At 33.4% G+C, this 27,266-nt stretch overlaps 4 protein-coding genes and 2 long non-coding RNA genes across 9 annotated transcripts; 3 read left to right on the top strand and 3 right to left on the bottom strand.

Moving 5' to 3' along the window:
- The first annotated feature begins 1,002 nt into the window (after positions 1–1,002).
- LOC108846077 (sigma factor binding protein 2, chloroplastic) lies at positions 1,003–1,823 on the top strand. The gene has a single exon (XM_018619282.2). It carries the CDS (start codon positions 1,171–1,173, stop codon positions 1,585–1,587), a length of 417 nt encoding a protein of 138 aa, XP_018474784.1. The 5' UTR covers positions 1,003–1,170; the 3' UTR covers positions 1,588–1,823.
- A 4,145-nt stretch (positions 1,824–5,968) lies between these two features.
- Positions 5,969–9,076, bottom strand: LOC108838022 (amino acid transporter AVT1A). Of its 2 annotated transcripts, XM_056998062.1 has the most exons (11): positions 8,689–9,076; positions 8,330–8,577; positions 7,818–8,032; positions 7,703–7,726; positions 7,439–7,619; positions 7,139–7,358; positions 6,928–7,063; positions 6,654–6,819; positions 6,510–6,553; positions 6,315–6,377; positions 5,969–6,174 (listed from the first exon to the last, which is right to left on the bottom strand). In XM_056998062.1, exons 1-11 carry the CDS (start codon positions 8,850–8,852, stop codon positions 6,082–6,084), a joined length of 1,554 nt encoding a protein of 517 aa, XP_056854042.1. In that variant the 5' UTR covers positions 8,853–9,076; the 3' UTR covers positions 5,969–6,081. The 2 variants fall into 2 exon arrangements, with proteins under 2 accessions (XP_056854042.1, XP_056854043.1); XM_056998063.1 differs by lacking the exon at positions 5,969–6,174 and having other exon boundaries at positions 6,356–6,416.
- Positions 9,077–16,082: 7,006 nt separating this feature from the next.
- On the bottom strand, positions 16,083–17,678 carry LOC108846214 (uncharacterized). Its single transcript, XR_001948615.2, has 3 exons — positions 17,071–17,678; positions 16,661–16,739; positions 16,083–16,577 (listed from the first exon to the last, which is right to left on the bottom strand). It is a non-coding gene; the product is annotated as an uncharacterized LOC108846214 (long non-coding RNA).
- Positions 17,679–18,219: 541 nt separating this feature from the next.
- LOC108844058 (uncharacterized) lies at positions 18,220–20,668 on the bottom strand. Of its 3 annotated transcripts, none has more exons than XR_001948370.2 (6): positions 20,219–20,668; positions 20,064–20,122; positions 19,734–19,878; positions 19,207–19,516; positions 18,769–18,980; positions 18,220–18,693 (listed from the first exon to the last, which is right to left on the bottom strand). It is a non-coding gene; the product is annotated as an uncharacterized LOC108844058 (long non-coding RNA). The 3 variants fall into 3 exon arrangements; XR_001948369.2 differs by having other exon boundaries at positions 18,337–18,693; positions 19,207–19,353; positions 20,219–20,648; XR_001948368.2 differs by having other exon boundaries at positions 19,207–19,878.
- A 423-nt stretch (positions 20,669–21,091) lies between these two features.
- Positions 21,092–22,791, top strand: LOC130503444 (uncharacterized). The gene is made up of 4 exons (XM_056998059.1): positions 21,092–21,243; positions 21,384–21,522; positions 21,704–21,776; positions 22,351–22,791. The coding sequence occupies exons 1-4, from the start codon at positions 21,222–21,224 to the stop codon at positions 22,600–22,602; spliced, it is 486 nt and encodes a 161-aa protein (XP_056854039.1). The 5' UTR covers positions 21,092–21,221; the 3' UTR covers positions 22,603–22,791.
- A 713-nt stretch (positions 22,792–23,504) lies between these two features.
- LOC130503445 (phosphatidylinositol 4-phosphate 5-kinase 5) lies at positions 23,505–26,654 on the top strand. The gene is made up of 7 exons (XM_056998061.1): positions 23,505–24,685; positions 24,819–24,986; positions 25,071–25,236; positions 25,307–25,423; positions 25,507–25,700; positions 25,781–25,984; positions 26,288–26,654. Exons 1-7 carry the CDS (start codon positions 23,505–23,507, stop codon positions 26,577–26,579), a joined length of 2,322 nt encoding a protein of 773 aa, XP_056854041.1. The 3' UTR covers positions 26,580–26,654.
- Positions 26,655–27,266: the final 612 nt, after the last annotated feature.

Raw genomic sequence — 27,266 nt, 5'->3', positions numbered from 1 at the left:
TAATGCAAACTTTTTGCTAAAAGTAAATGATTTGAATCATCATTTAAATATTTAGATGGTTCGAAGTTTCTGACGCGGTCATTTTAAAAAAGAAACTTTTGGGTTCACTCCTAAAGTGAACCTTTAGGTTCACCCAACTAATAGGATTTCGTTATTTCATATTCAGTATTTTTAGAAAATGAAATAAAATATTGTCAAATTATATTATCATTTTAAACTAAAAAATAAATAAAAAATAATATTAATTTCAAACAAAAGACATTTAAAAAAAATTAATGCCGTTAGCCAAACACTAAACCCTAAACTCTAAATCCTAAACCCTAAACTCTTGGGTAAATCCTAAACTCTTTGGTAAATCCCAAACACTTGAATAAATTCCAAATCCTAGAGTTTAGGATTTATCTACGGGTTTAGGGTTTACCCAAGGGTTTAGGATTTAGTGTTTAGGGTTTAATATTTAGAGTTTAGGGTTTAGTGTTTTGCTTACTGTGTTAAATATATATTTTTTTAAATCTAAAGATTTAAGATTTATCCAAGGATTTAGGATTTACCAAGGATTAGGGTTTAGTGTTTAGTATTTAAGGTTTAGGGTTTAGTGTTTTGTTGACGGTATTTTAAATATTAAACTTTTTTGCAACTAATATTATTTTCTATTTATTTTTTATTTTAAAAACATAATAAATTTGACAATATTTTATTTACTTTTTTAAAAGATATTAAATATAAAATAACGAAATCTTATTGGTTGGGTGAACTTTAAGGTTCGCTCTAGGGGTGAACCCAAGTATTTCTTTTTTAAAAACAAAATCATTCTTGTTGATAACATATAACAAGATTAGCAACTATCAAGTATGATTATCAATCTAGTATTGTATATTCACGACTCCTTTCTTCTTCAAAGTTTTTTTTTACTGTAAAAAAACAATTTAAAGAAGAAGAGGTGTGAATATACACGCGCGTCTAATGAACGCGCCGTCGGCTAACAGCAGCCGAGGACTCAACGAGACTTGTCATTAAATTTTTGTTTGGTTCCCTTACCATTAATATCCAATCTCCATCCTAAAAAAGCTTATCTAGTTTATATATATATATATTTCAAAGTTAGGCTAAAACAAGAGAGCTCACATCTAGATTCTTTTTCTTTTCTTGTTCTTTACAAAAATCAAGAAGATGGAGTCATCATCGACGTTGCTCAGAGGCTTAAACCAGAGAAAGTCTCCCACGAGGAAACCACCGAAGCAAAAGAGGAAAGCAACGACCACGAACAATACCAAACCCATCAAAGTCCGCTACATATCGAACCCGATGAGAGTTGAAACTTGCGCTTCTAAGTTCAGAGAGCTCGTTCAAGAACTCACCGGCCAAAACGCCGTCGATTTACCTCCGGAGCCCACTACTTTCGCCGCCACAGATCCTCACCAGGAGGAGATGAATCCTGAGCCGTTGGATGAAGAAGGTATCCGTGAGTATTACTCACCGATGGATGATGAAGTGTTTAATGCTCCTCAAATGTCGGCAGGTCTGTCTGCGTTTTTATCGTCTGGTTTTTACAATCTGAATGCTTTAGAAAGCTTTGGTTCTGTCTGAAAATCTTACTATATTTACCGATCAGAAGAAGAAATCATCTTTCTAGTTTTAGGGTTTCCTTGATGCCAATATATGGATACATATGTAATTCTGTTTTTTTTTTCGTTTCTTTTTTTTGTGGCGAATTGTGTTGCGTTTGTGAGTAAATATTTGCAGAAATAAATATTTGTTTTTGATTTAAATTTGATAGGTGGTCGATAAGTCGATCCATATATATAAGAGTTATTTTCAGTGTAGAGGACATTTTTAAGTTTCTTATTACATTTTAAGGCAGTTATTACTACTAAGGTAGTTTATTAAAACTACAAACTAACTATTTCTTAACTATCTGCATTCTTTAAACTAAATAGGTCCTACAATTTTTAATTTTATTTTTCTTCTCTTTCTCTTTCTTTTTCTCTGTAACACAAACGTTTTCTTTTCTCACAATTCATCTCTCTTGTGCTCGTGGTTGCGATGTTTGAATTTCACCGCGGTGGCCGTGTTTCAATTCATCTCCCTTGTGCTAATTCATCTCTCTTGTTCTCTTCAACTCATCTCTTTTGACCAAAAAAACTCACTATTTTTGAAATCTGAATTTAAAAAACATTTTATAAATGATAATACTACGATCTTAAAGTGTATGTAACCTATAATTAAAATGTAAAAGAATGAAAGATTATGTGAAAGAAATCAATGGCGGCTGCAAATTATTGCAGAAAACCCTAAAAATCTAAGGAAGACGAAGACATATTTACTAAAATGCCACTGCTTTAAAAATTGAAAAAAACATGTACACATCCATGAATCGTACACATGGATAATAATATGTATGTACATTATGATATTAGTAATTTGTAAGCACATCTAAAAGTATTTGTGTGTTTAACATATACTTATAAAGAAATTTACATGTACACATATGTTTTTGACATCGACAAAGGCTAATATGTGGACATTCTCTTTGAATGATCATGTGGACATTCACAGTGTACATATGTACATATTTAATATTGTACATGTGTACGCTATTTGTTTTTTTTTGTAAAAGTAGACATGTGTACTTTTAGTTCATACCTAATATTGTACATATGTACATTTTTTTGTACATAATATTGTACATACCTATATTGTACATATGTACATAATATTGTACATACCTAAGATTGTACATATGTTGTTCATACCTAATATTGTACATATGTACATAATATTGTACATACCTAGTATGGTACATATGTACATACTTTTTTTGTAACAATTTAGTTCAAACTATCAAATTTTCAGATTTATCCCTTTTAATTGTCCAAATTTTTTAATTATTTATGTACAAAATTAACCAATCAAACCCAAACTATTGTCATATACACAATCAATTGTCTCTTTGATTAAGCTCAAAATTAACTAATTAGATACTACAACTCTCTGTTAATTAAACTGGATAACATATGCACATAATTAATTCTTAAATACATTGAAGAATACATTAAATGAACTAAAATCAAAGCTAAAAATCATTAGATATGAGTAAACATAAAATCATGTATGCACCTATCCACCTATATGTGTACAATTGTATGTATAAGCAACCACTAATCCACCTGCATGTGTACAACATTTTTACATATATTGGTTCATTTTCTATGTACATGTGTACACGTTACTGAGTGTACACAAAATAACATGTTCATTTATCTTAAACATCTAATTTGTTCAAGTTCCTACATGTGTACACGTCACAAAGTGTACACACATGTCGTTTGTTATTCTTGCTAAAAAACAAAAATTGGTCTTATGTACGTGGACAATATCATACAAGTGAATCATTGTACATGATAGTATTTGTGTACACATGGACATCATATGATTGTACACATTAGTAAGCAACCACCGGTCTACTTTATGTGTACAACTTATTCACATATATTGGTTTATTTTGAATGTACACGTGTATATGTCAAAAGTGTACATAAAATAACATGTGTACATTAAATAAAGTGTACACCAATATCGGAGATGCACCTTCACAGATCTTAAAAGATAGATCGAGTGATGGAGATAACGATTTCATAAAAAAGAGTTTAAGAAAAAAAATTAAAAATCAGATTTAAATTTTCTAATCATCTAAACAAAAAAAAATATATATGGCGATAAGAAAGAGAAAATGTTGATTGGAAAAGAAAAAGTTGATAAGAAAGAGAAAGTTGGGATCCACATTAGTTAGCTTATTTAGTTACATTATAAGTACAAAGTAGATTTGGTTTAGAAAAACTATCCTAATAGAAGAAAGTATCTTATAATCTATCTTATTAAAACAGGAACATTACAACTTCTTCTAGGTAGATTTTTAAAGGTGGACCTCATATATTTAAATTAAATGTCTCATTCTTTATATATAATACGTACCATAGTCTAACTTTGCATTGATGTATTTCCTTAAATACAGTTCTTTTTTTGTCCATATTCCATATATGATTTTTACATTTATTACATGTTGATTTAAATAAGATATATACTAAGAATACTAAAAATATTATCGTTCTATAATTACCCTATACAATTCATTTTAAATTGATCAGTATACTTTCATTGGCCATATTAATTTTATTAGTACGAATAACATTAGGTAGATAAGTCATAGACACATACATAAAGATATGACTATTGCTATAACTACGTTGGGCCTAATCTACTTTCTAAAACAAATAACACATAGCTTCATATATTGTATAGAATATAGTAATATTGTATAGTATTATACTTATACAATAATACTAAAAACAAACCAAACTAAAATATAATATATATATCGAAAATGCTTTTGAACCATTACACACAAAATATATTAGACTTCAGAGATAAAATTCACTTTGAAATTACGTAATAATTATTTTAAAAAGTTAAATTTCGTAATGTACAAAAAAATATAAGTTTTATATAAAATTTGTGTTACAATAAAAACACACAACTCGCGCTTGCAAAATGTTATTTTTACATACGAAAGACAGTTTTTGATATTGTTCTTTAAACACAAAATTGAATTATACAAACTCGATACTACATAAAACTAAACAATATAGAATACATTTTCAAAAATAAAACCCGTGCGGATGTGCATATGTTTATATAATATATAAATATATTATGTTACACATATTTTCATAGAAATAATATCACAATGTAAGTTTTGTATGATAAATGTTGAAAATACAAAATATATAGCACTATATATTTTAAATAATACAGAAAAAATCTACTTTACGTTATCATAAAATTTAAAAATCAAATTTAGTAATTAAACACATTGCTTATTTAAACACATTAGTACACATTGTTATTTATTAAAATTTTATATTAATACACATTGGCGATCATGTATAACATTTAGTAAAAAACAAAGATAAAAAAAATGACTCCCGCTCAGTCGAGCGGATCATGATCTAGTGTAATATTAAACTAAAAAACTGACCTGTAGTGTAAATGTTTCTGTATATAATAACCTAAAGTAACATATCAAAGTTTCGTTATATAGAAATATTACATATAACATTTTCATTCTGCTAGTAATAGTTCTGTAATAAATTCGATTCTAGACGTAGAAAATTATCAGAAATAAAACAATAAATACAAAGCTTTAATGTTATTATGGACTTTAGTAGAACCTTTGGATATATGTATGATGTATCCCTTTTAATCTTTTTTTGGAAATTTGTTCTTCTAATGATAGAACTGTGACCATGGTAATCTTTCTTAAATCTCATAGAATTCTATGTAGATTAGCATAGAACATTTGGATAGATGTATGTCTTATGCAGTATATGTGTAGCTATTTTACAATTTTAAGAGATTTAAATCTCAAAACAAACATATTATGTTGTATAACTTCTATTTCTTAATTATTTTTAAAGATATTGTAAATTTATATTTAATGAATAAAAACAAAATTTTAGAAAGATACATATTTAAGGTTAGTGAGAATTCTCTCAAGGCTTATCCTTTTCAAAAATATTTTGGGTATTTTCATACTTTCCTAAATTATTCGGAAGACAAAACTCGTTTTCTTGTCTTTCAAAGATAAACTTTCCTAAGTATTCGGAAGATAAAACTCGTTTTCTTGTCTTTCAAAGATAAACTCATTTATGTGTGCTCAACTGCTCATAATATCTTATGTAGTTTTACCAAAAAAAAAAAAATATAATAATAATATCTTATGTAGCAAACGTGTATAGGGCCTAGAGGCTTAATATCAAACGAGGGCCCAGTATTCCAGGTCTTCTTTCTAATCCTATGTTCACATTTGCGAGCGAAGAAGTCCCATGCATTGTTAGACAAAAAACATATTACAAAATAGAGAAAGATGCTCACTTAAAAATGAAGAAATTACACAACATACAAAAACAAACATGACAAACTTTCACTATCTTTATTAATCACCAAGTCAAAACTAATATTAATCAAAAAAATTATCAGAGCATCAACATCAACATTAAAATGGGGGGGGGGGGGGGGTTATCATTAATAGTTCCTCATGATCTTTGAAACTGAAGAGTACGTCCCCAAGGTCCCACTTACTAACCCAATCACCACAATTATCGAACTCAGAATCATCTGCATTCCCCAACACAAAACAAACACAAGTCACTGAGTCAGTGTTAATCTAAAAAATCCAAATACATAAACTCATCATCCCAAAATCACTTTCAAGAAACTGAGAAGAGAAGACTAAAGAAAAGGTCAATATATTTTACCTGTGTTCTTGTAGCTTTGTTGCCCATTATCCTTATGAAGCACAGAGCTGGCATTATTATTGCCTGAGGCATAATAAATTTATGTAGAAAGATTTATATGTTCTGATCCAAGAACGTGTGTTGGGTCTTGATAAGAAAAATGTTTTTAAGTATATTAAGCAAATAAGGGGAGGAGAGATGATGAATACTACTAACCACAAGAATACTGAGAAGAGATCCTATCAGAGCCATCACAAGACCTGTGTTGTGTAGATAATAAACCAATTTCAGAAGATCATTAAGGATCAAACCAAGTCAAAGACATGCAAGTTCTAAACATTTCTAGCTTAATTTTCTTACCAAAAAATGGGATAAGGAAAGCAGAACAAACGGAAGAAGCAACAAGTGCTGTTCTTAGAAGAAGAAAACACCATATATTCTCTGCGATTCTTTCAGGTAAGAGCTCTTCTATACCCCTTGCTAGTGGATTCATCAAGAGAGCGTATTTTGTAAACGGACTCACAACCTGAAAAAAAGAAAAAAAGACAAAACAGAACCAAAATGGACTTTAAGTAGTTGATTGACCTTCAAAAGATTATGGAGAAGGAAACAAAACACTGGTTTCTTTTCTAACGGTTGTCCATTGAGCCACTTTCGAAAATAATGAGTCCTTTGGCATGTTTAGTGTAATCTGAGACAAGGTGGCTTCACCAAACATGAGATAACCCATGATTGCAACTCCTCCATATATCAAAACACATAAAATGAAACTGCAACATAGCCACACAGGTTGATGTAAGAACTGGATCAACATATTACAAGAATTGAAAATGTATTTGTCTTACCATGTGATCACTGCCTTGTTGAACTTGGTTTTATCAGCCATGGATTGGTATATATTTGGGAACACAGAGTGGCCTGAATAACAAAATCCATAGATACCAATAGCAAACGGTATCCCATTCCATTTCACAGCATTACTAGTGTGATTAAACCCGATTCCGCCCGTTGTCCCAAGGAAAAACGTGCTCACTGCTACCAAAACAGTTGCAATAACTCCACCAGCTGTGGAATCACAAGAAGCTGATTCAAGATTCTCGACTATAAATACATTTATGCAACAAGAAAAAGCAGTTGATTAGTACCTGAGAGGTAGGAAATGATGCTAAGATCTTTCAACCAAACAGTTGGGAGAATGATGAGAGCAGTTATGATTCCAAACAAATGTATAGAGTCGATCTTGATCCCGAGCCAATCGATGGATGTACCAGGGAAAAGCCCGGTAAGGTTATCCCCCTCTAAGATGATGAACTCAACACAATATGACTACAAAGAAAGTAGACAAAGATTCTAGTAAGTTCACATTGTGCAGACAGAAAAAACAAGCTTTAAGGTTGATCTTCACTTACATATAGTTCAGTGTACAATAGCACCTGTGAGACAAGACACAAACCATTGCAGCCACCATAAGAAACTCTGATGTAAAGCTACATAATAACAACCATTTTAGATGAAGTGACTTACACAGATAAGAATACGACCATACTTCCCAAAAGCAGCTTCTCCAATGTCAGGGTAAGTGATAATGCCAGGCTTGGTCTCGAAACAATCTTTCATTAAAGTAGCAGTGTAACAGCATATAACAGCAAATAAGAGAAGAATCACCATACTTGCCCATCCAGCTTCTTTCACTGTGTAAGGTGTTGAGAGAAGTCCAACTCCAGCCATCACATTAATCCCTGTAATCAAGTATAGTTTTTAGCAAACGTTATACATGTTTCTTGACTAGGACAAAAACATGGTCATAACCGATACACATGTTTCTTGACTAGGACAAGAAACATGGTCATAACCGATACACGTGTTTCTTGATTAGAGCAAGAATCATAGTCATAACAGTTATACATGTTTCTTGATTAAGTCAAGAATCACAGTCATAACCGTTACATATGTTTCTTGATTAGGACAAGAATCATAGTGATAATCGTCACACATGTTTCATGATTAGGGAAAGAATCATATTTCTTATAGTTTACCATTGAAAATGGTTTGAGTGACGCTGCAGCCATAGCCACCAATGGGCAAGTCTTCCGCAAATGAGCCTTTATGAGACCAAACTGATTGTGTAACTGAGGCTTTGTCGGATTCTTCATTTCTCTCAGGAAGCAAAGGAGCCTTTGACTCAACATCAAGATTACTTCTGCTCTGTCTATAGAAACTAGGATTGCTCCTGAGAGACCCGAAGATTGGTGATGCAGCAATCGTGTAAGAATCAGTCGTCTCCCTGTTTGAAACAAAAAGGTTCTCTGTTCATTACAAAACCTCTGAGAATGCAAATAAAAGATCATGATCGGTTTGGTAACGATTCTTGCGTGAAGAGGTTGATGGAGATTACCTAAAGCTCTGAGGCCACTGAATTTGGGAGATGAAAGTGTCATCGCCATTGTCATCGTCACCAGGAAGATCGCCGACGTCGCTTTGATCAGTGCCACTGTCGTTCTCGTACTTACTGCTGTCTTCATCGTCTTCGAACGTGAACTCGGGTTTCTTTACCTCCATGTTCTGAAACAAACTCTTTAGTGGTGATTGATCTAGCGAGTCAAAGAAGCAAATAAACTGAAACAAGATCAATCTTCTTGATTGGTTGTTTTATTGGTCTTTTTGTTGTTATTACAGAGAGTTGGTTCGAGAAGTTTGGAGAGAAGAGAGAGAGGTGGAGAAAAGATGAGTAGGAAACAGTGTGTCCGTTTTCTTTTTCCTTTTTAGTTTTCTTCTTGAGGCTTTTTGTGATTTGATTGATGTCTTTCTCTGTTCTGCGAGTTGCTTGGCTATTATAAGGCGGGAAATGACGACGTGGCGGTAGAGTTTAATACAAATGAGGTTGAATGTTTTATTAAAAATTAATGTCATTATTTATTATTTTAGTTGTATTAAATTGTTTGAAATTTAGTATTATTAGCTCTTGTATTTATTATGACTATTAGTTAAAAAGTTTGAATTCTATTACTATTTAATCAAAATTGATTCCAATAACAAAGATCTTGGAATATTTATGTTGGATAATTTTTTAAAAATTAAAGAGTGAAAAGTTTAAATGGATTAAAATCTAATTTTATGTGGATGTCATAGTGATAGTGGTAATATATAACTTTGTATTATTATTATTATTTTTACTTTTTTAATCAAAATTCCAGTTTTCACTTTGATTAAATTGAGCAAATTTAAAAAAAGAAAAACAAATTCTCTATCTAACTTATTTTTAACCAAATAAAATCTAAATTTATTTAACATTATCTTTTCTTTTAATGTCATCTCTTTTCTTTATCTATGGTTTTCTTTCATGTTCATAGAAATCCAAGCGTTATTAATTTTTGAAAAATCGAAATGTTCAATATGTGTTAAATGTTCAACTACTCTTGTCAAATACATGAACAACTCTTCACTTACTTCTTTCTTTTCTTTTATCGTAATCTTGATTTTTAACAAATTCGATTAAAATTATGAAAACAACTAATCTTAATGAATGTCGCTGGATTCTTATGTTTAGTACTTACTCAAAACTCATTTGTTGGTCTGAATCTGAATCTTGATGTTTGTAAAGAGTCCAAATTGAGAAAAACACAAAAATAATATTTGAGTGACGCGAAGTCGACGATGGAATGGGGTGTAATTGTAAGCCTTGTCAGAGAAAAATATAGAAATACGTTATCTATATGGTGGTTGCATGTGATTTTCTCCAAGTGTCCTAGCTTTTTTTTTCAAGTGTCCTAGCTTCATAATGGCCATTTCATTTGATATTTTATTCTTTTGACGCAAATGTATTTTATTTTGAGTGAATTTTCTCCAAGTGTACTTTTTTAAACATAGGCTTTTTAAAGAAAGATATGCATGCCTCTTTCCACTTTGATATTTTTTTTTTCAAAATAGGAGAATATATACCTTATAATGTGGTATGTCAATTTTTATGAGAAGAAAACAAGTCGGTTAAAAGTAAAATTATAAGGAATTATCAAATTTACATTCATAAAGCATATCGTGAACTCATGTTAGCTGTAACTGGTAAAAAAAAAGAATCAATAGTATATAAGAAAATAGAATAAGAAGAATGGAATGTCTTAAAAAAATGGAATAGGTTTATTTCATTTATATCTTATCAAAATTATTATGAAATGTTTTGTGGAATGAGAATTACATTTCATTCATGTTAAATAGTAAATTATTTTATGGAATTAATGGAATTAATCATTCTATGTTATTTTCATTCCAAAATAAGGTAATCGTAACACATTGATTTAAGAGCGATTTGCACACAAAATATAGAAAGATCGAGTAATTTGCGCAGATGGAAAATAGGTGGCCCAACTGCCAAGCCCAATTCCTACCAGCGAGAAAAGACAACGTTGCCCATATACCTTCTTTTTTAGCATTACGAAATAGAGAAATTGCATAATTATTACATGCATATAATCATGAATAAAGCTATACACACACAATTCATTTATATTCTCTCTCTCTATTTTTTTTTTATCTTTTATACATTCTTGTTTATCTCTTTCTTCTTTCCATGTCCGAATCTCAGTTTTTTTTTTGTTTTTCTTCAAAGTGTTCATATTTGAGGTACGAAAACTAGTTTTTCTAGTGGATCACATGATAAAGATCCATCCCCGGAGTTGCCTTGCGCCCTGACCGCCATAATCTACAAAAGATCCGGCTCTCAAACTTCCTCCGCCAAGTTCAGCTGCTTCCTCGCCGTCACACGCTCCTACAGCACAAACCCTAAAATCTACCGACCAAGACGAGCTTCAGCATTTAAGAGAAAATGTCCCGGAGAACCGCCATATCCAAGACCATAATCTTCACAGGGATGGCACAACAAGAAGACAGTATTCTCGTTCATCACGCAAAGATAATATAATAATTAGCCATCTAACATAAATTTTTAATGTTTACGTGTTTGTTAGTTTAGCCGGCTAACATTCGTAAATATTAGTTAGTTTAGCCGGCTAATAAATGTATTTTTATCTGTTTGAATCAAATCTTTTCACACAATATATTGTTAGTTTAGCCGGCTAACATGTATATGTTCCTAGCCATTAAACTAACTAGTGGTTTTCCCGGGCTACGCCCGGGTTTTCTATATAAATTTTAATTTAATTTAATCTATTAAATTACTTTTAAAATATATAATTAAGTATTTTATTCACACATGCAGGCAAATTTTTTTTTTACGAATATTTGTTAATTTATATTTTATTAATTCAGAAACAAAAATAATAATTATTATTTATGTTTTCAAAAAGTTTAAGTCAAACATAAAATTATTTATATATGAAAAAATTTCACTAAAATATATATGTTTATTATTCTGTTAAATTTTTAAAAGCACTCACATATTAAAATGTAGAAAATATCTTTGTGTTTATATAAATGTATTCTTAATCTATATTTAACTATAATAGAAAATATTATTTCAAGATAACAACACAATATATAAGAATTGTCTTATTTTTCGAAATCTAATATTGTTAATAAAAATCATTTTTAACTATATATAAAAAATTATTAAGAGTATAATCATTATTAATCACTCTAACTTTTAAAGTGAGAGCTTGAATGCGAAAAACCACTTCACAAATAACAATATAGATACATTTCTATCGATTTTCCCAAAATATAAATTATAAAACTAAGTTTAAATTGTTAGAGTGTGTATGCTAATAATACTGAAAATAGATATCATATGACTTATAAAATTATACTTTGTTAATTTATATATTTAAAATAATTAAACATTGTATTTTTGTCTTATAAGTTTTACTAATTCTTTAGATGTACTTTTCAATTAATTTTATTTTTCTTTTGCTATATTTTTTTTATTGTATAGAACTATTTGTTTCAATAAAATTAAATATTTTTATTGGTTTGAGAAAGTGAACTTTGAGCTTTGTTAATTTACAGCTTTCATTCTTTTTGGCGGCATCTTTCCTTGAGAATACGGACCTTTTGCCAAATGAAATATGATGTAAGTATATTAGATTGTACCAAGGAACATCATGTGCTCTGTTTTCTTACGAAAGAGATACTCTGTATACTCTTAACTCATCTCGTGCTCCAATTCTTCAAATTTGGACGGGTGTAACTTCCAGTACATTGTCTGGTTTCTAGACCATTACGCCCAACTAATGTTTTTACTGATCCAACACCATGTTTGGGAGATGAATCTCCTCGTAGTTTTTGCATTGTAGTTAGTATTTTCTTTTCCGCTGAGTAGGTGGTTCTCTCAACTATTTCCTTTGTAACATTATTTAATATGTTGAAGAAAATCCTTGTCAAGAAGAAAAAACCATATAGAAATCATTGTACTCATTGTTCAAATTTTCAAACCGATATTCAATTTCAAACATATTACAACACACTCGTTTCAAACTTGCGTTGTCCTAAAATTTAGTGATCAAAGATGATCATATCACAAGCTTACAACCATAACAGAGATGAGAAAGCAACTTGCATCTAAAAGTCTTGAACACACACATATTGCAACTCAAGCTGAATCAAAATACAAAATGGAACCAAAATACATTAAGCTCTTTCAGGTGGAGAATACGAACAATACATGTTTTAAGTCCTACTTGCAACTTCTGAAAATTCACAGAAACAACAATTGCTTTTCGTAGGATCATCCTCTTCTTCGATAAATAATTCCCATACCTTTACTCATGAGCAATTAATTTTTGTTGGTTTTGGTAGAAGAACAGAGCTTGATCTTTCAGTTTCTTTTCTTCTCTTTCCAGCAAGACACGGTTCTGAAGCTTCTTCTCCTTGAATCTCATCGTCAAGCATTTCATCGTTCTGATCATAAGAAGAAGATGAAACCACCTGGACAAACAAAAACAGTAGCGATCATTTATCTATAAACACTTAAACACTGAATGAACAGGCCTAAGAATCAGACATATCATGCCTTCAAGTCAGCGAGGAAGATAGCAAAGTATCCATTTTTGTCTCTGGAAGTTTGAAAATTCAACGATTGAAGTGATGATTTGCAGAGTATGAGACTTGCATATTTATGAAAGATTCATTCAATTAAAATAATGAAAGATACATTGAATGAGAGATCGTGAAAGGAGTGGATAGATATTGTTAATGAAAGCATTAACTACAACGTTTGGACTAAACGAATTTGCGTAACGTCTCCTGATTTCTTTCGTTGGTGCGTTGAAACCATAGGAAAAGACACACCTGCTCTGTTCTGACTCTGCTGACGATGATTACGAACCTTTTACGACGGAGTATCAAGAGATTAAAAAGATTAAGTTGATATTTGTTGAACCCTAATTGTTCATATCAAGCCCAATTCGAAAACATCACACTCAAGCCCAATCTGAGACAACACGAAGTCCATTAGGAAAGTGCTTTAAAAATTAAAAAAATCTGAGTGCCACGTGGCGAAATTCCCCACAAGGAGAGATAAAAACCCAACTTTATATTATTTTATAGAACACTTAAAAATTCGAATGTTTTAATGTTTTTTTTGAAGTAGTTGAATTGTTGTGTATTGACCTTTGTGTGTGTTGTTGTTTCATTTTTACCTGATGCTATATATTACGGTGGAGCTCGGTTGTTTTGTTCTGTAGTGAAGCAATGTGTGCTTTTGTTTGTGTTTGTCGTACAATGATGATGTTTTTAGTTTATAGATTTAGTGTGGTGTGGTGAAAATGTTTATATAACTGTGTATATGATTTGGTATTTATTGTTTAGCAAAGAACTTGTCGATATATGTTTGTGAAACTTGGTTATGGTAGATAAGTTCACATGCAGAAAAAAATAGAGAACCTCGTATTTATGAAACTTTTAACGCTCAGAAGCTCCAATTGTTTAGTTGTGTGATAGTAGATATTGAGAATATCTTTAAGCCTGTGTTGTTATTTGAAACCTTTTTGTTCAGTGGATTAATCTGTTCTAATCATTTGTTGGCGCAATTATTAGAGGATATGTATATAAGAAATAATAGGCAAACCATTTTGTTTGTATATAATTTTTTTTGGGTGTAAATGTTCTTCTTTGTATATAGTTACTTGAACACAATACCTACGAACAATTTTTCTAATTATGTATAAATATATAAGAGCTATGAAATAACTTTGTTATTATATATTAACCGGTTGTATGTGGAGAGATTTGTTTTTGTGCTTAGGTAGTGAGAGTGAATTATTCAAAGAGAAAAATGTCATGTGCCTTTCTGGTACTCTTAATGTAGTTTATATGTAGCATGTAATTGTCATGCATATGCAGATCACGTTAATCCATATTCTACGTGCTTAAAATTTAATCATATATTGCAATGCATGATATATTTTAGAATAGCGAATCATTGCAAAAGCAGAAAAATAGATAAGCACAGTAGCACACCATAAAGAGCTTAGCAAGGAAGAAGTTGAAAATTACAAAGCAAGGAAGAAGTTGGAGCTTGGCACGTCTCACATCCTTACGTTTGATAAAAACATCAATCTGCAGCAAATTGGTCTTCACGGACCTATAGAAACTTCTGATGAAGAAATCGACCCAATCCACACGACCTCTCCTACAGTTCTTACTATTGTTTCTTGCCCTTTGGTAACAAAGGCTTCCCTTCTATCCATATTAGATTAAATGCAAAATTTGGAAGTAGACAAATATATCATCGTTGTTAGACAAATATTATGCAATCAGAGTGAAATAAACATCAAGAGAACTGATTACCTGAGAAAGATTGAATATTACGTTTCAGCCGAAGATGACAAATCTATGAAAGGAGCTTAGGTGGAAGATCTGAGAAGCCAGAGAAATACAAACGACAATTATGTTGGGGGGAGGAGGGAGAATGGGAGTTTTATGGGTTCAGTTGGGTTGGATGATGTTATTAAGATGGATGGAATTTGGAGCGATTTGACTTCCTTGGAGTTATATCGCCTGTGTAAAGCTTTGAACATTGATGGAAGGATTAATGAGATGAGAAGGAGTAATGAAGTCGCTCTTACGTTAGGTAGATGTCGTCCGGTTAGTGATTTTAGCATAGATGACATGGCACATTATTGATTTATGATTAGTCTGAATTTTCATGCCTACGTGGACACTCTCTTTGCTCTAGTTATTCTCCTTTTATTATTGTTAGATTTAGCCGGTTAACAAATATATGTTTTTATTTATTTTCTTTGATTGTATTTTGACTTAATTTAGCCGGCTAATAAATATCAAATCATATAGTTGATATGTAAATTAGTACGGTTAAAATGTGACCTTTTATATTTTCGTAAATTAGCATGGTTATATTCTGATTTATCCGGACATTTTATCTATTAACTAATGTTTTGAGTTAAAATTACCGGCTATTGGATTCGGTTGATGGTTATGTTAATTCGTAAACGGATAATATTTAAAGTATAGTTATTTATGATTGTTTTATACTCCCTCTGTTTCATAATAAGTGTCACTCTGAGCTCATTTTCTTGTTACATAAAGAGTGTCACTTTACAATTCCAATGTAAATCATACTAACTTTCAGCTGAAAATTAATTGCAAACTGCATTGATTTTATAAATAATTTTATTTATCTAAAATACTATTGGTCAAAGAGGTATAATTAATTACAACTTACATATATTTCAACAACTTTCTTAATCTGTGTGAAAAATGTCACAACGACACTCTTTAAGAAACGGAGGGAGTATATAACACATAGATTGGTAGATGAAAATAGAGTGGTTATATTCTGATTTGTTCGTGTAACTGGATAATAAAATTTTGAGTCCATTAGAAAACTATTTTGATTTTCCATTATATTTATCCAGCTAAGAAAATAAACGTACGAGATAGTAAGTATATTAGCCGGTAATTTGGCCGCGACAACAAACCGAGATGACAGACAAGGGGATGTATATCTAGTACATTTTGCTGATTTGTCCCAGCTAAACATGACTAACATGACTACGAACAACACATGCATAATGAAGGAGATTATGCTAATTCGACCGAAAGCAGCCAAACATGATATCCTTCCAATTGAAATCTGGTGCGACAAGGGATACCTCCTGGGGTGGTTGGCCGAGTCGACGTCCTCCTTCTTCGGTTGAGCTTCGGAAAGACGTTGCTTCTTAATCTCTGCCCGTAACATGTCTACATTATTCGTTAGCCTCTTGATTTCTAGTCTTTTCTGTCTAATTTCGTTAAGTGCTTCAATAAGGCACCTCTTTGGCCACCCGTAACTTCGTCTTCATCGTACCATTCAAAGAAGTCGCATCCATCTTCCTGACATGATTTATTGACAAACACACAAGCAACTGAGACATATCTGGAAAAATAAGGTAAGAGTCTGGAATATATCGACGAACCTAGTATCGAGAGCAACCATGAAACAACCTGTCCGGGTTTTTGTCTGTCCACGACTTGGTGGATCTCGAAGACTATGTCCTGCGGTATAACAGAAGTCACATGTACCTGCTCAGAACGTGTTGATTTGATGGATATTTGGAAAAATACATGTTTAAGCGGATGATTAGCCGGTTGCAAAGAAGTGAATAATTATATATTAAGTTAAGATATTCTTTCGGGCCGGCTATTATTAAAACTGTATGTATAACTCAGTTGTTATCCTGCTACATTGATTAGAACATGCATAATCTATGATCCGATTCTGATGGACGGCTATTGTATAGAGTATAAGTATAATGAACTCAGTGTCCAGCTATACGTGTGTGGTGAAAATCAAACAAAGGGATGAGGAGTTTGGGAAGGGACTTACATTTTTAGTGGCATCCAATGTCCTTGCGTCCCTTAGGGGGTGTGAAAAATCAGCATCCTCAACACCAGCCAACTACTCTGATGCCGATTCTTGCCGCACAACTCTAGTAAGAGCAGGAAAGGCTCTGGTCATTACCATCTGGACGGACTGGACGTATCCCGGAAGAGCGATAGTCTTTTGTAACAACGTTATCTCGTCTTTTAAACCGAATCAAGACCTGAGCTTGAACAAAGTATGAAACGTGTATGAGTCCTAATGTTGAAAATGATTTTTAAAAAACAGGGAAAATACTTATAAACGAAAAAGAGATATTGAAACAATAAGGGTTCCGTCGAGGAGTGAACATAATCAGACGATAAGGGTTCCGTCGGAGTCGAGGCGAGTGAACATAAACATGCGATAAGGGTTCCACCAGAGAGTCGAGGCGATTGAGATAGAAAGAGATTTATTCAGGTGTTTCTTCGTCTGACTCAGTAACAGATTGAGATATGGAAAGATTTTAGGAAACCATGGTTTCGAATGATAAAATCACAGGAGAGATGGGGGAGAGATGGGGGAATGAAATTGCGGAGAAAACAAAAAGAGAGAGAGAGACTCTTTTCAAAAAAAAAAAAAAACAGAGAGAGAGAGGGAGAGAAATACGGTGGACATGATTTCAAATTGTATTGATTATTTCTTACTAGGGTCGACCCGCCCTACGGGCGAATAAATATTAAAAAAATAATTTAAATAGTTAGAGTAAATATACAATACAATTTTTTATTATTTAAAAATAAAAATATTTACCTAATTAAGTTGTTCTTGGATTAATCATTCTAGACATTGTTTCCTATTTTTCCTTTTTCATCTAAATAAACATAAATATTTAGCTTTCCATATCCTCATAGTCCATGGCATGGTATATGGCCTTTATAGTTCTGATATGATTTCTTAGGTGGAGCTTGTGTAGAGTCTAGATGTTTATTTCATGGCCGTGAATAATAAGATATAACTATTGTTACTACGTTAGGCCATATTATATTGTCATTGGTCATATTAGGTCAAGATAATATCGGTAAGAACGATTCCACAGGGTCGATGGCTAGGATGTGATTGCGATGAATGATGATTATTAAGAATAGAAACGATCAAAGTAAATGGTAGTTCACATAGTGCTTACTTTTGACTTTATTATGTTTTCCTGAAAAGCAAACAAAGTCTAGTCTGTTTTTGTTGGTCTCTCTGTTTACTTTTCTTTTTCATATTTGGTTTCCTCAGATGAGAAGGTTAACCAAATTGAACCGGTCCATAGTCAACGAACTAAACCAGAACAAAATAAGATTGCGTACAACAGTCATATGTCACCTTTACACACTCATACTTTGCTAAACTCATCCAGTTGATGAACTCAACTGCCAGAGCGGACACCTCTTTTATCTAATCAATCATATGTTTACTTCCAAGAATGGAGTTTTGTTGTTAGCTTCCTCTTATCCCTGTTTAATTAGTTGATCTTTTCTCCATGCTTGAGGCATCTTCACTGAGAATATTCTTCGGAAACAAAGTCCTCATCTCCTAAATCGATGCCAAGCTCGGCACGATTATAGCTAGTTTCTTAGGCGTCTCGTTCTTGCGCTCATCAACCTGGTCAATGTATTACAGAACTTAACTGTTATATGTCTAGTCATAGATATGACTACAATTTTTAGTGTTTTGTACCTGATAGTCTTTTATGGGAGACTGTACTGCTTTGACCAAATTTTTAATGTTTGATACAGCTTCGAACGTTGTCAAACATTTATGTTTATAAAAAGAGAGTGAAAGTTCGTGATAAAAAAAAAAAATGAAGATACTCATTTTGGATAAGTCAGATATGAATTCATCCTTTTCTTTCTCCACCATGTCCGGTTCACGTTTCAGGACTCCATAAACTGAACATACAAAAGAAAAACACTATGGTAAAAAATATTAATACTGTGTTTCCAAAAACATTAGATTCATTAGATCACCTGATCAAAATACATGTTATATGATATCATATCACTAAAGCCGGCTTCTTTGTAGCATATACAATCAATATTTGTGTTACAGGAATTAGAGTTTGACAAAGGGTTTTGACACACAAAAAAACACATATCATTGACAAAGGAAACAAACCTTCAAATATGCTTGAAGTTCATGGAAATCATATCCTCTCTGTTTGATGTATTCTGGAAACTCAAGAGATGGAGCTTTCAAGCTCCTACAGGCTACAGCAGTCGCTGATAAACCTGGTCTAAGCCAGGTGAAGAAAGCTTGTTTGTCCTATTAAAAGAGACAGAGAGAGAGAATGAGTGCATTCACTGTGATAAACTTCCATCTTTGAGGTCTTTGGCTGCTTCAGAAAGTGCAGTGAAGTTATTAAAGTAAGAGGTTGCAGCTCATCTGCCAAGAGCTGCTCCCTCGATAAGTATGGTCTGCTGATCAGCTTTCTCAAGACAATGCATCGACACAAAATGTTTCAGAGTTAGTGTCCGGCAATCCAAATCTCTTCACATATCTATGTGTTAAAGATGGTGCTATGGTCCTTTTTATCTAGACTCAGAAACGTGGTCATGTAAAATGACTTTCAAATAAATGATATAGTTGACATGACTCTGCCTTAAAGCTAATTGGTTTTTAGAGAATCTGAGAATTAAAATCACCTTGAGTTCCAAGATGAGTTGAAACTCCATGGGAGTTCTTTCTCGAAACAGTGCACGATAAGTGTCTACCGCTGAATCTTAAGAAGTGCTTTAGCTATGCTTATTTCACGCTCACAAATTCCGAATAGCTGTCAGCACTTAAAGTCTGCAATTATCACAAACGTCAGATTTAAAAGGCTAAAGTTTATACAAACTGTTTTTTTTTTTGAGCAGATGCATTATGATACCGATGCTTCATGCTCAGATAACAAAATAATATTTTTTTTTTTAGAAAACAGAGACACCAGCAGAGGTACATATCCGTAAATTGTTAGTTATGAGATGGCTAACCTATCTGGCAAGGGAATGAATTTCTAGAAGAATTGTCTTTCTTGCTTATCTACTAACATCTGTGAAACCAAGAATGAAAAAAATAATAATCACCTTCCAACTCTAAACAGATAAAAAAGAATAAACAGATGAAAAAGAAGGCTTTGATACATAACCTGCGAGAGGGACGACATGCTGATTTACATCGAAACCGCTAAGTCGACCATCTCCATCAACATCAGCTTCACGGATCATCTCTTCCACTTCCTCATCAGATAGCTTCTCACCAAGATTAGTCATCACATGGCACAGCTCAGCAGTGGAGATGAAACCGTTCTAGTCTTTGTCGAAAACCCTGAATGCTTATTTCAGCTCCTCCTCCGAGTCAGATGTGTAGAGTGCAATTCGCAGAGGTGAGATCTTTGGATATTTATAACAGATTACGCCGACGAACAGATCTGAAATTGAAGACAATTAAAGACGATTAAAGCTCAAGCTCACCGTTACGGGAACTGTATCGCCTCATCGCCGTTCGAAGGGAGCGAAGACGACAAATACATATGGGCCTTGAATACGAACGCGAGAGGCAAAGCCCAAATGATCAGCACGCTGACGTGTCATGCTCTCGTCGCGCGAGTTTATATGCCGTGGATGCTGAGTTGTCATAGCTCAGGAGGGAGTAAAGTGAACTTTATATAAATAGATTTCACGCGTAATGGTGAAAGCAAATAGGGTATCAAAAATAAAATAGACCTTAGGTAGCGAACTAATGTGTGTAGGGACAGTATGGTCATAAAGAAAAAACACGTCGTCTAGAAAGTCAAAAATCCATCCTTGCAAATATGATGGTTATGTTTGTATATGAGTGCTAATTTCTCTTGATTTAACCGATATTGAACTGATAGAAGTAAAAGGTACTGATAGTCTTATTGTATAACAAAAGAAAATAAATTTAAGCAAAAAAAAAGCTCGCACTTTTCTCCCGATCCTTATGATCATCTGTCACGCTTCCGATACGTAGCTTATCTATCAGGAAATGCGAAGATACTGAGCCCACCTCACAAGTCACGCCTCCAAGATTTGTTTCTCAATATCATCCTTTAAATTTGTTACAATTTTTGCAGAAGAGATAAAGAAGAAGTTATCACGAAAAATCAAAGAAGTAGAAGTTATCACAGCATGGGTCAAGCCCTCAATACCGGTTCGTCCTTTCTCTTTCTCTCCCAACGCGACAAGTCTTTTGAATGGATATTTATAACTTTACATCTCACAATATAACGAAATTCATCCGTATATAGTTATAATAATGTTTTTTTTGTTACACTTGATCATTGAGCGAAGCAAAAGGAAATGGTGAGGTAAATGGGAAAGACTTGGAATCTATGGCAGAAAATTGCTACCGCAAACGCCTTGAAGAGCAAGATGATGATCAAGAATGGTCTTTTGGCGACTTCTATCGCATTGTGGATGAAGCTATCGAGTAATTCTTTTTCCTATCTACTATTGAATTGGGGAACAATTATTTGATTCTGATCTTTATACGATCACAATAAATCGAGCCAAATAGACGGCATTAGGATTGTATGACTATGCTCTGAAGTCTGAACCGTATATGTGATGCGATTAGACCTACAAACTTTTTTTTTAATTGGTGTTGACAGAGAAATTAATAGAAGACTCGGTGGTACCCAACTTAAGGTGCCAAGTGTTGATAAACTACAAGAAGCTTATGAGGTATAAAGTCTTCCAATTTCTGTTTCGTTTAACATATTTATTACCTTAGATTAATGGTAGTTTGGGCGTATTTTCTTCTTCTTTTGCAACAAAACCTGGGTTTATATTTGAAGCAGGAACACCATGGATTACATCATAATTTGATAAAATACAAAGAAAACTGAGAGTTAAGACATTAGATTTTGCAAATATTCACATGATATACCATCCATATTTATCTCTAACAAAATATAATTTAATTTAATTTAGTAAACATATCTATTCTATTAAAACCTCATGACCTATTGATTTAAGTGTGGTCCAATTATTTTATTATAATAGATTAAAACTCTTATTAATTATTTAAAAATATTATAAAAAGAAAAACATAAATATGACTAAGAAAACACAAATATAAAAACTAAATTTCAAAAAAATGTAAACGTAAAAGTATACCCGTCTAGTGTAAATTATGGTATCCTATGTTGTACATATGGACATTAAAATATTTTATAATGATTATAGAATAATCAATATTTAACAAATGTAAAAACTAATTATTAATATATGGACATTAATACTTGAATCACGTCAGAGACACAATCTCGGTAACGGAAAGAAGATATCGAAGGAGGAGTTTCAGAAGCTTCTTCAGGAGGTTTTGATAGGCGCTGGTTTCACCGGCGTTGGAGGAGTAAAAGAGTTTCTACTCTTCATTTTTGGAGTTCCTGCCTTGGCCGTATTCCTCAAAAACCGGATAGCTCCTACATCCTTTCCCAACGACTTGCTCATCCCCGCCGTCACTTCCGCCACCGTCTTCCTTCTCGCCAAGCTCAACAAGATATGACTTTTATGTGTTTGATATTTTCTAGCTTTGCTTTGTTTTCTAAATTTGTATTGTGTAACGTTTATGAGTGACGTCAATGACTTTGTGTTATATTTGGAGAATTCATTTACTTCATCATGATTTATGATATATGTAGATGCTTATGAAAATGTTTAATAGAATTAATTTAACTACCAATATTTTAAAATGTTATAAAGATATTTGTCTAGATATTTTGTTTTCAAAATTAAAGGCTTTTAAACTGCAATAATAAAATGACAGATAATCTGTCGAAAAATGTTTTGTGTGAATGATGTCAAACACACAAAAAGATCTACATGAATGCATGGTCAACAAACTTTCTGAATCTCCGAAATTACCATACCAACTATCCATTGTGAGTCAACTGGTAGAGGTGGTCGGAACGGTACATTGTTCGTCTAAGTTAGTCTACTTGTAAAATTTTATTCATTTTATTATTTTATAAGAAACATGTCTTTGCATGAGAGAGAAGCAACGGCCAACGAGACGCTAAATATAGAAAGGGTTTGCATGTTTCTCTAAACTTCAAGGCCTTTCATTGGTTTGAGGACATGAACGAGTCCTTCTTTGAGTAATGGTAAATTTAGTTTGAAAAACTGATTAGAAAAGATGAAATCTCGGAGACATCTTTTCTTCATTTTAACTCCTTTTCTTGGCCATTAGGTTTCCTCTTTCTTTGTTTGGTTTTGGAACATGGTCCAGAGCAATATTCAATCCATTGACACAATCCATTGACACATATGTTTGTTGATTTCTTGGGTATGTGTACATCTTTAACATTGGATATCTAGACAGGAACGCGCATGTTTGATGAGGCATGCTTCTAGGTGCTAATAACAAACAGTTCTCGCTTAGATATAAATTTTCTTTTGCATAAAACAATGAGCAAGGAACAAAGCTATGTTCTAAAAGCATGGGATTTGACCTTGCGCAAGACCCAACAAGCCAAGAAGCGAGCAAACAGCGTTTTTGGAACAGTATCGGTATCTCCACACACGGATAATGATACTTCAACTGATGAGAACGATGATGAGACCTCCACAAACAGGAGCAGCTTAGAGGAATTTTACTACGCTGAGAGAGTACTACCCAATGGAGACTACTACACAGGGCAATGGTATGATAGCTTTCCTCACGGCCATGGAAAATACCTCTGGACCGATGGCTGCATGTACACTGGTGACTGGTACAATGGTAAAACCATGGGGAATGGAAAGTTTGGGTGGCCATCTGGTGCTACATACGAAGGAGAGTTTAAAAATGGTTACATGGATGGTACTGGCACATACACTGGTCCAAGTGGAGATGCTTATAAAGGCCAGTGGGTGATGAATCTGAAGCATGGACATGGTGTCAAGAGTTTTGCAAATGGAGATGCATATGATGGTGAATGGAGGAGAGGTTTACAAGAAGGTCAAGGCAAGTATCAATGGAGTGATGGGTGCCATTATACTGGTGAATGGAAGAATGGTACCATCTATGGCAAAGGGAGCTTTGTGTGGACAAATGGTAATAGATATGATGGGTGTTGGGATGAAGGGTTCCCTAGAGGGAATGGGACTTATAAATGGGATGATGGGAGCTTCTATGTTGGTAATTGGTCTAGAGATCCAGAGGAGATGAATGGTACTTATTATCCATCAGGAAATGAAGGGAATCTTGAATGGGATCCTAAAGATTTGTTTGATAATTTGAGTGAGTACACTATCTGCAGTGGAGAGAGGGTTCCTATGTTGCCTTCACAGAAGAAACTATCTGTTTGGAACTCTTCCAAACGTATAGAGAAGCCTAGGAGGGTGTCAGTTGATGGGAGGGTGAGTGTGGGTGTAGATAGAGCGTTTGAGAAGATGAATATGTGGGGGAATGAAACAGGTGAAGAAGGCTCAGATTTGAGGAAGGAGTTGGATGCAGAGTTGATGAGATTGGAGGCTGAAGGCATTAGGAGCCTTAAGTCTAGCCCTGTTCCTATGAAACTACCAAAGGCAGGGAGGAAGCAAGGGGAGACTATTTCTAAAGGTCATCGCAATTACGAGCTTATGCTTAATCTACAGCTAGGAATTAGGTAAATATGAGAGATATGAGTTGTACTCGTTACAAAAAAAAAAAAAAAAAAAAAAAAAAAAAAAAGAGAGATATGAGTTGTACAAAATGATTTTGTGTTCTTTTTGTCATGTTTAGTGATTATGTTTCCACAGACATTCCGTTGGAAGACAAGCTCCAGCAGCATCTCTTGATCTAAAGCCTTCAGCTTTTGATCCAAAAGATAAGATATGGAGAAGGTTTCCACGTGAAGGAACTAAGTACACACCTCCACATCAATCTACTGAGTTCAAATGGAAAGATTATTGCCCATTAGTTTTCAGGTTAGTCTTTTTCACATTCTTAATTTCTTACTAATCATGTCTTTGTTACACTTAACATGTTTTGCTTATGATTCAATTCTCCAGGAGCTTGAGGAAGCTATTCAAAGTAGACCCAGCTGATTATATGTTATCCATATGTGGGAATGATGCCCTTAGAGAACTATCATCCCCTGGTAAAAGTGGGAGCTTCTTCTACTTAACAAATGATGATCGTTACATGATAAAAACAATGAAGAAGTCAGAAACAAAAGTAAGTTTTGAAAGTCTTGTCGGTGTTACCAAGTATTTAAATTGAATATACTTAAAACGTCTTGATGTAGGTGCTTCTGAGGATGCTTGCAGCATATTACAATCATGTTAGAGCTTTTGAGAACTCTTTAGTAATCAGATTCTTTGGTCTACATTGTGTGAGATTGAATGGACCAACTCAAAAGAAGGTAGATACAAAACAATAACTCTTAATTTGACATGGCCTTAGAAAGGGCTGGTTTGATCTCACATCTCTCTTGGTCTGCAACAGGTGAGGTTTGTCATAATGGGTAATCTGTTTTGTTCTAAGTACTCTGTTCACAGAATCTTTGATCTTAAAGGATCTTCTCTTGGCCGTACCACTGACAAACCCGAATCAGAAATCGATTCAAACACCATCTTAAAAGACCGTGACCTGAGTTTCATTTTCAGATTGCAGAAAGCATGGCACCAAGAATTCATCAGGTAGAAAACCATTACACTCTACTCTTCGTTGATTAGTTTCTGCTCGTTTCATTTCTCATGTCTCATTGTTTACAATACAGGCAAATAGATAAAGACTGTGAATTTTTAGAACAGGAGAGGATCATGGACTATAGTCTTCTAGTTGGTATTCACTTCAGAGAAGCTTCAGTAGCTGGTGATCTGATTCCTTCTGGAGCTAAAACACCTATTGGTGAATCTGATGAAGAAGCATGTCATCGTCTCTCTAGAGCAGAGGTTGATCAACTACTTTCAGATCCCTCAAGGTAACACAGCAAAAGAGAACAATACCAACACTAGGATGTTAATAATGGGAGTAATCCAAATTCCAAACCCGAAACCCTATACTATTTGATTAAACAAATCCAGGTTATATACACATGTTTTCAGCTAAAATATACTCGGTCTTCTGTAAAAAAACGTAAAATAAAAAAAAAATATATAAAATCGGCTTTCTTTTTAAAAACATAAAACTCCATTTTTTCGTTAAAACATAAAAAAAAATTTTCCGTCAAAAATTAAAAGACGAACACATAAACATGGGTTTGGGTACGGTTGTGATATTGCAGGTGGGCTAGTATCAGATTGGGTACCAACATGCCAGCACGTGCAGAGAGAACGGTGAGGAAAAGCGGCGACAGTGAGCTTGAGCTCGTGGGAGAGCCAATAGGAGAGTTCTATGAAGTGGTGCTGATATTTGGCATTATTGACATTCTTCAAGATTATGATATTAGCAAAAAGCTTGAACATGCTTATAAGAGCATACAATATGATCCTTCCTCTATATCTGCAGTTGATCCTAAACAATACTCGAGGCGTTTCCGAGACTTTATATTCAAGGCCTTCACAGATGATAATTGACTGCATGTGTGTTTTAGGTTTCTTGTATCCCAAGAAGAGAGATGCAGTATAATTTACATACTTCGGCAAGGGCTCCGGAACTTGCAAGTATGAAACTCCCATTTTGTTTATTTCAGTTTATATATATCTCAAGATTTTGTATTAAACTTTGTAATCAGTTGAAAACCATAGGAATTTTTTTTTGGTTTCTCTTTATCTTTTTTTTTTTGTAATCAATATAAGATAAACTTAGTTAATACGCTGGCAAATCACATCTTTTCTGTGTATGCTAAACAAAAAAGATGTAGAAGACTTGTGCGTTTTTGACTCGCACCAATAAAATGTCTTTCAGATTTCCTAGTAATGTACATTGAACGTTTAGAATTTAATACTACAATTTCGTAAACCGATACTTTTGTTATTCCTACCAATAAGAGGTAATAGGCGTCACGAGAAAGGTACGTGTGTGTTGGTTGACAAAAAGGTCAGTTCAGTTTGATGTTTATTCCCTGTTGTTATCAGCTCTCACGTGGTAAGCGTAACAGAGATAGCTGACACGCGTGAGCGTGCATGTCCTAACGCCAATTTTGATCGTGTCCCAAAAAATGTTCCAATCTTTGAATTATAGAAAGTTCTTTAACGCTCAAAATGCGAAAGTTCTTTAAGCACCAACGGGCACGTTCATTGCATCCCTTACCGAAAGCAAGT

This window comes from Raphanus sativus, unplaced genomic scaffold (genome assembly GCF_000801105.2).
Source record: "Raphanus sativus cultivar WK10039 unplaced genomic scaffold, ASM80110v3 Scaffold0956, whole genome shotgun sequence".
Taxonomy (NCBI): domain Eukaryota; kingdom Viridiplantae; phylum Streptophyta; class Magnoliopsida; order Brassicales; family Brassicaceae; genus Raphanus; species Raphanus sativus.
The sequence above is the reverse complement of the archived record's forward strand: the minus strand, read 5'-3'. Positions and strand labels throughout refer to the sequence as shown.

Coding starts and splice junctions, on each gene's coding strand:
- LOC130503444 (XM_056998059.1), top strand. CDS start 21,222: ATGGGTCAAGCCCTCAATACCG. Junction 21,244..21,383: donor GGGTCAAGCCCTCAATACCG/GTTCGTCCTTTC, acceptor CATTGAGCGAAG/CAAAAGGAAATGGTGAGGTA. Junction 21,523..21,703: donor ATTGTGGATGAAGCTATCGA/GTAATTCTTTTT, acceptor TGGTGTTGACAG/AGAAATTAATAGAAGACTCG.
- LOC108838022 (XM_056998062.1), bottom strand. CDS start 8,852: ATGGAGGTAAAGAAACCCGAGTTCACGTTCGAAGACGATGAAGACAGC. Junction 7,727..7,817: donor ATGGTCGTATTCTTATCTGT/GTAAGTCACTTC, acceptor CTTGTCTCACAG/GTGCTATTGTACACTGAACT. Junction 7,359..7,438: donor CATCATTTCCTACCTCTCAG/GTACTAATCAAC, acceptor GTGATTCCACAG/CTGGTGGAGTTATTGCAACT.
- LOC130503445 (XM_056998061.1), top strand. CDS start 23,505: ATGAGCAAGGAACAAAGCTATGTTCTAAAAGCATGGGATTTGACCTTG. Junction 24,686..24,818: donor AATCTACAGCTAGGAATTAG/GTAAATATGAGA, acceptor ATGTTTCCACAG/ACATTCCGTTGGAAGACAAG. Junction 24,987..25,070: donor TATTGCCCATTAGTTTTCAG/GTTAGTCTTTTT, acceptor TCAATTCTCCAG/GAGCTTGAGGAAGCTATTCA.
- LOC108846077 (XM_018619282.2), top strand. CDS start 1,171: ATGGAGTCATCATCGACGTTGCTCAGAGGCTTAAACCAGAGAAAGTCT.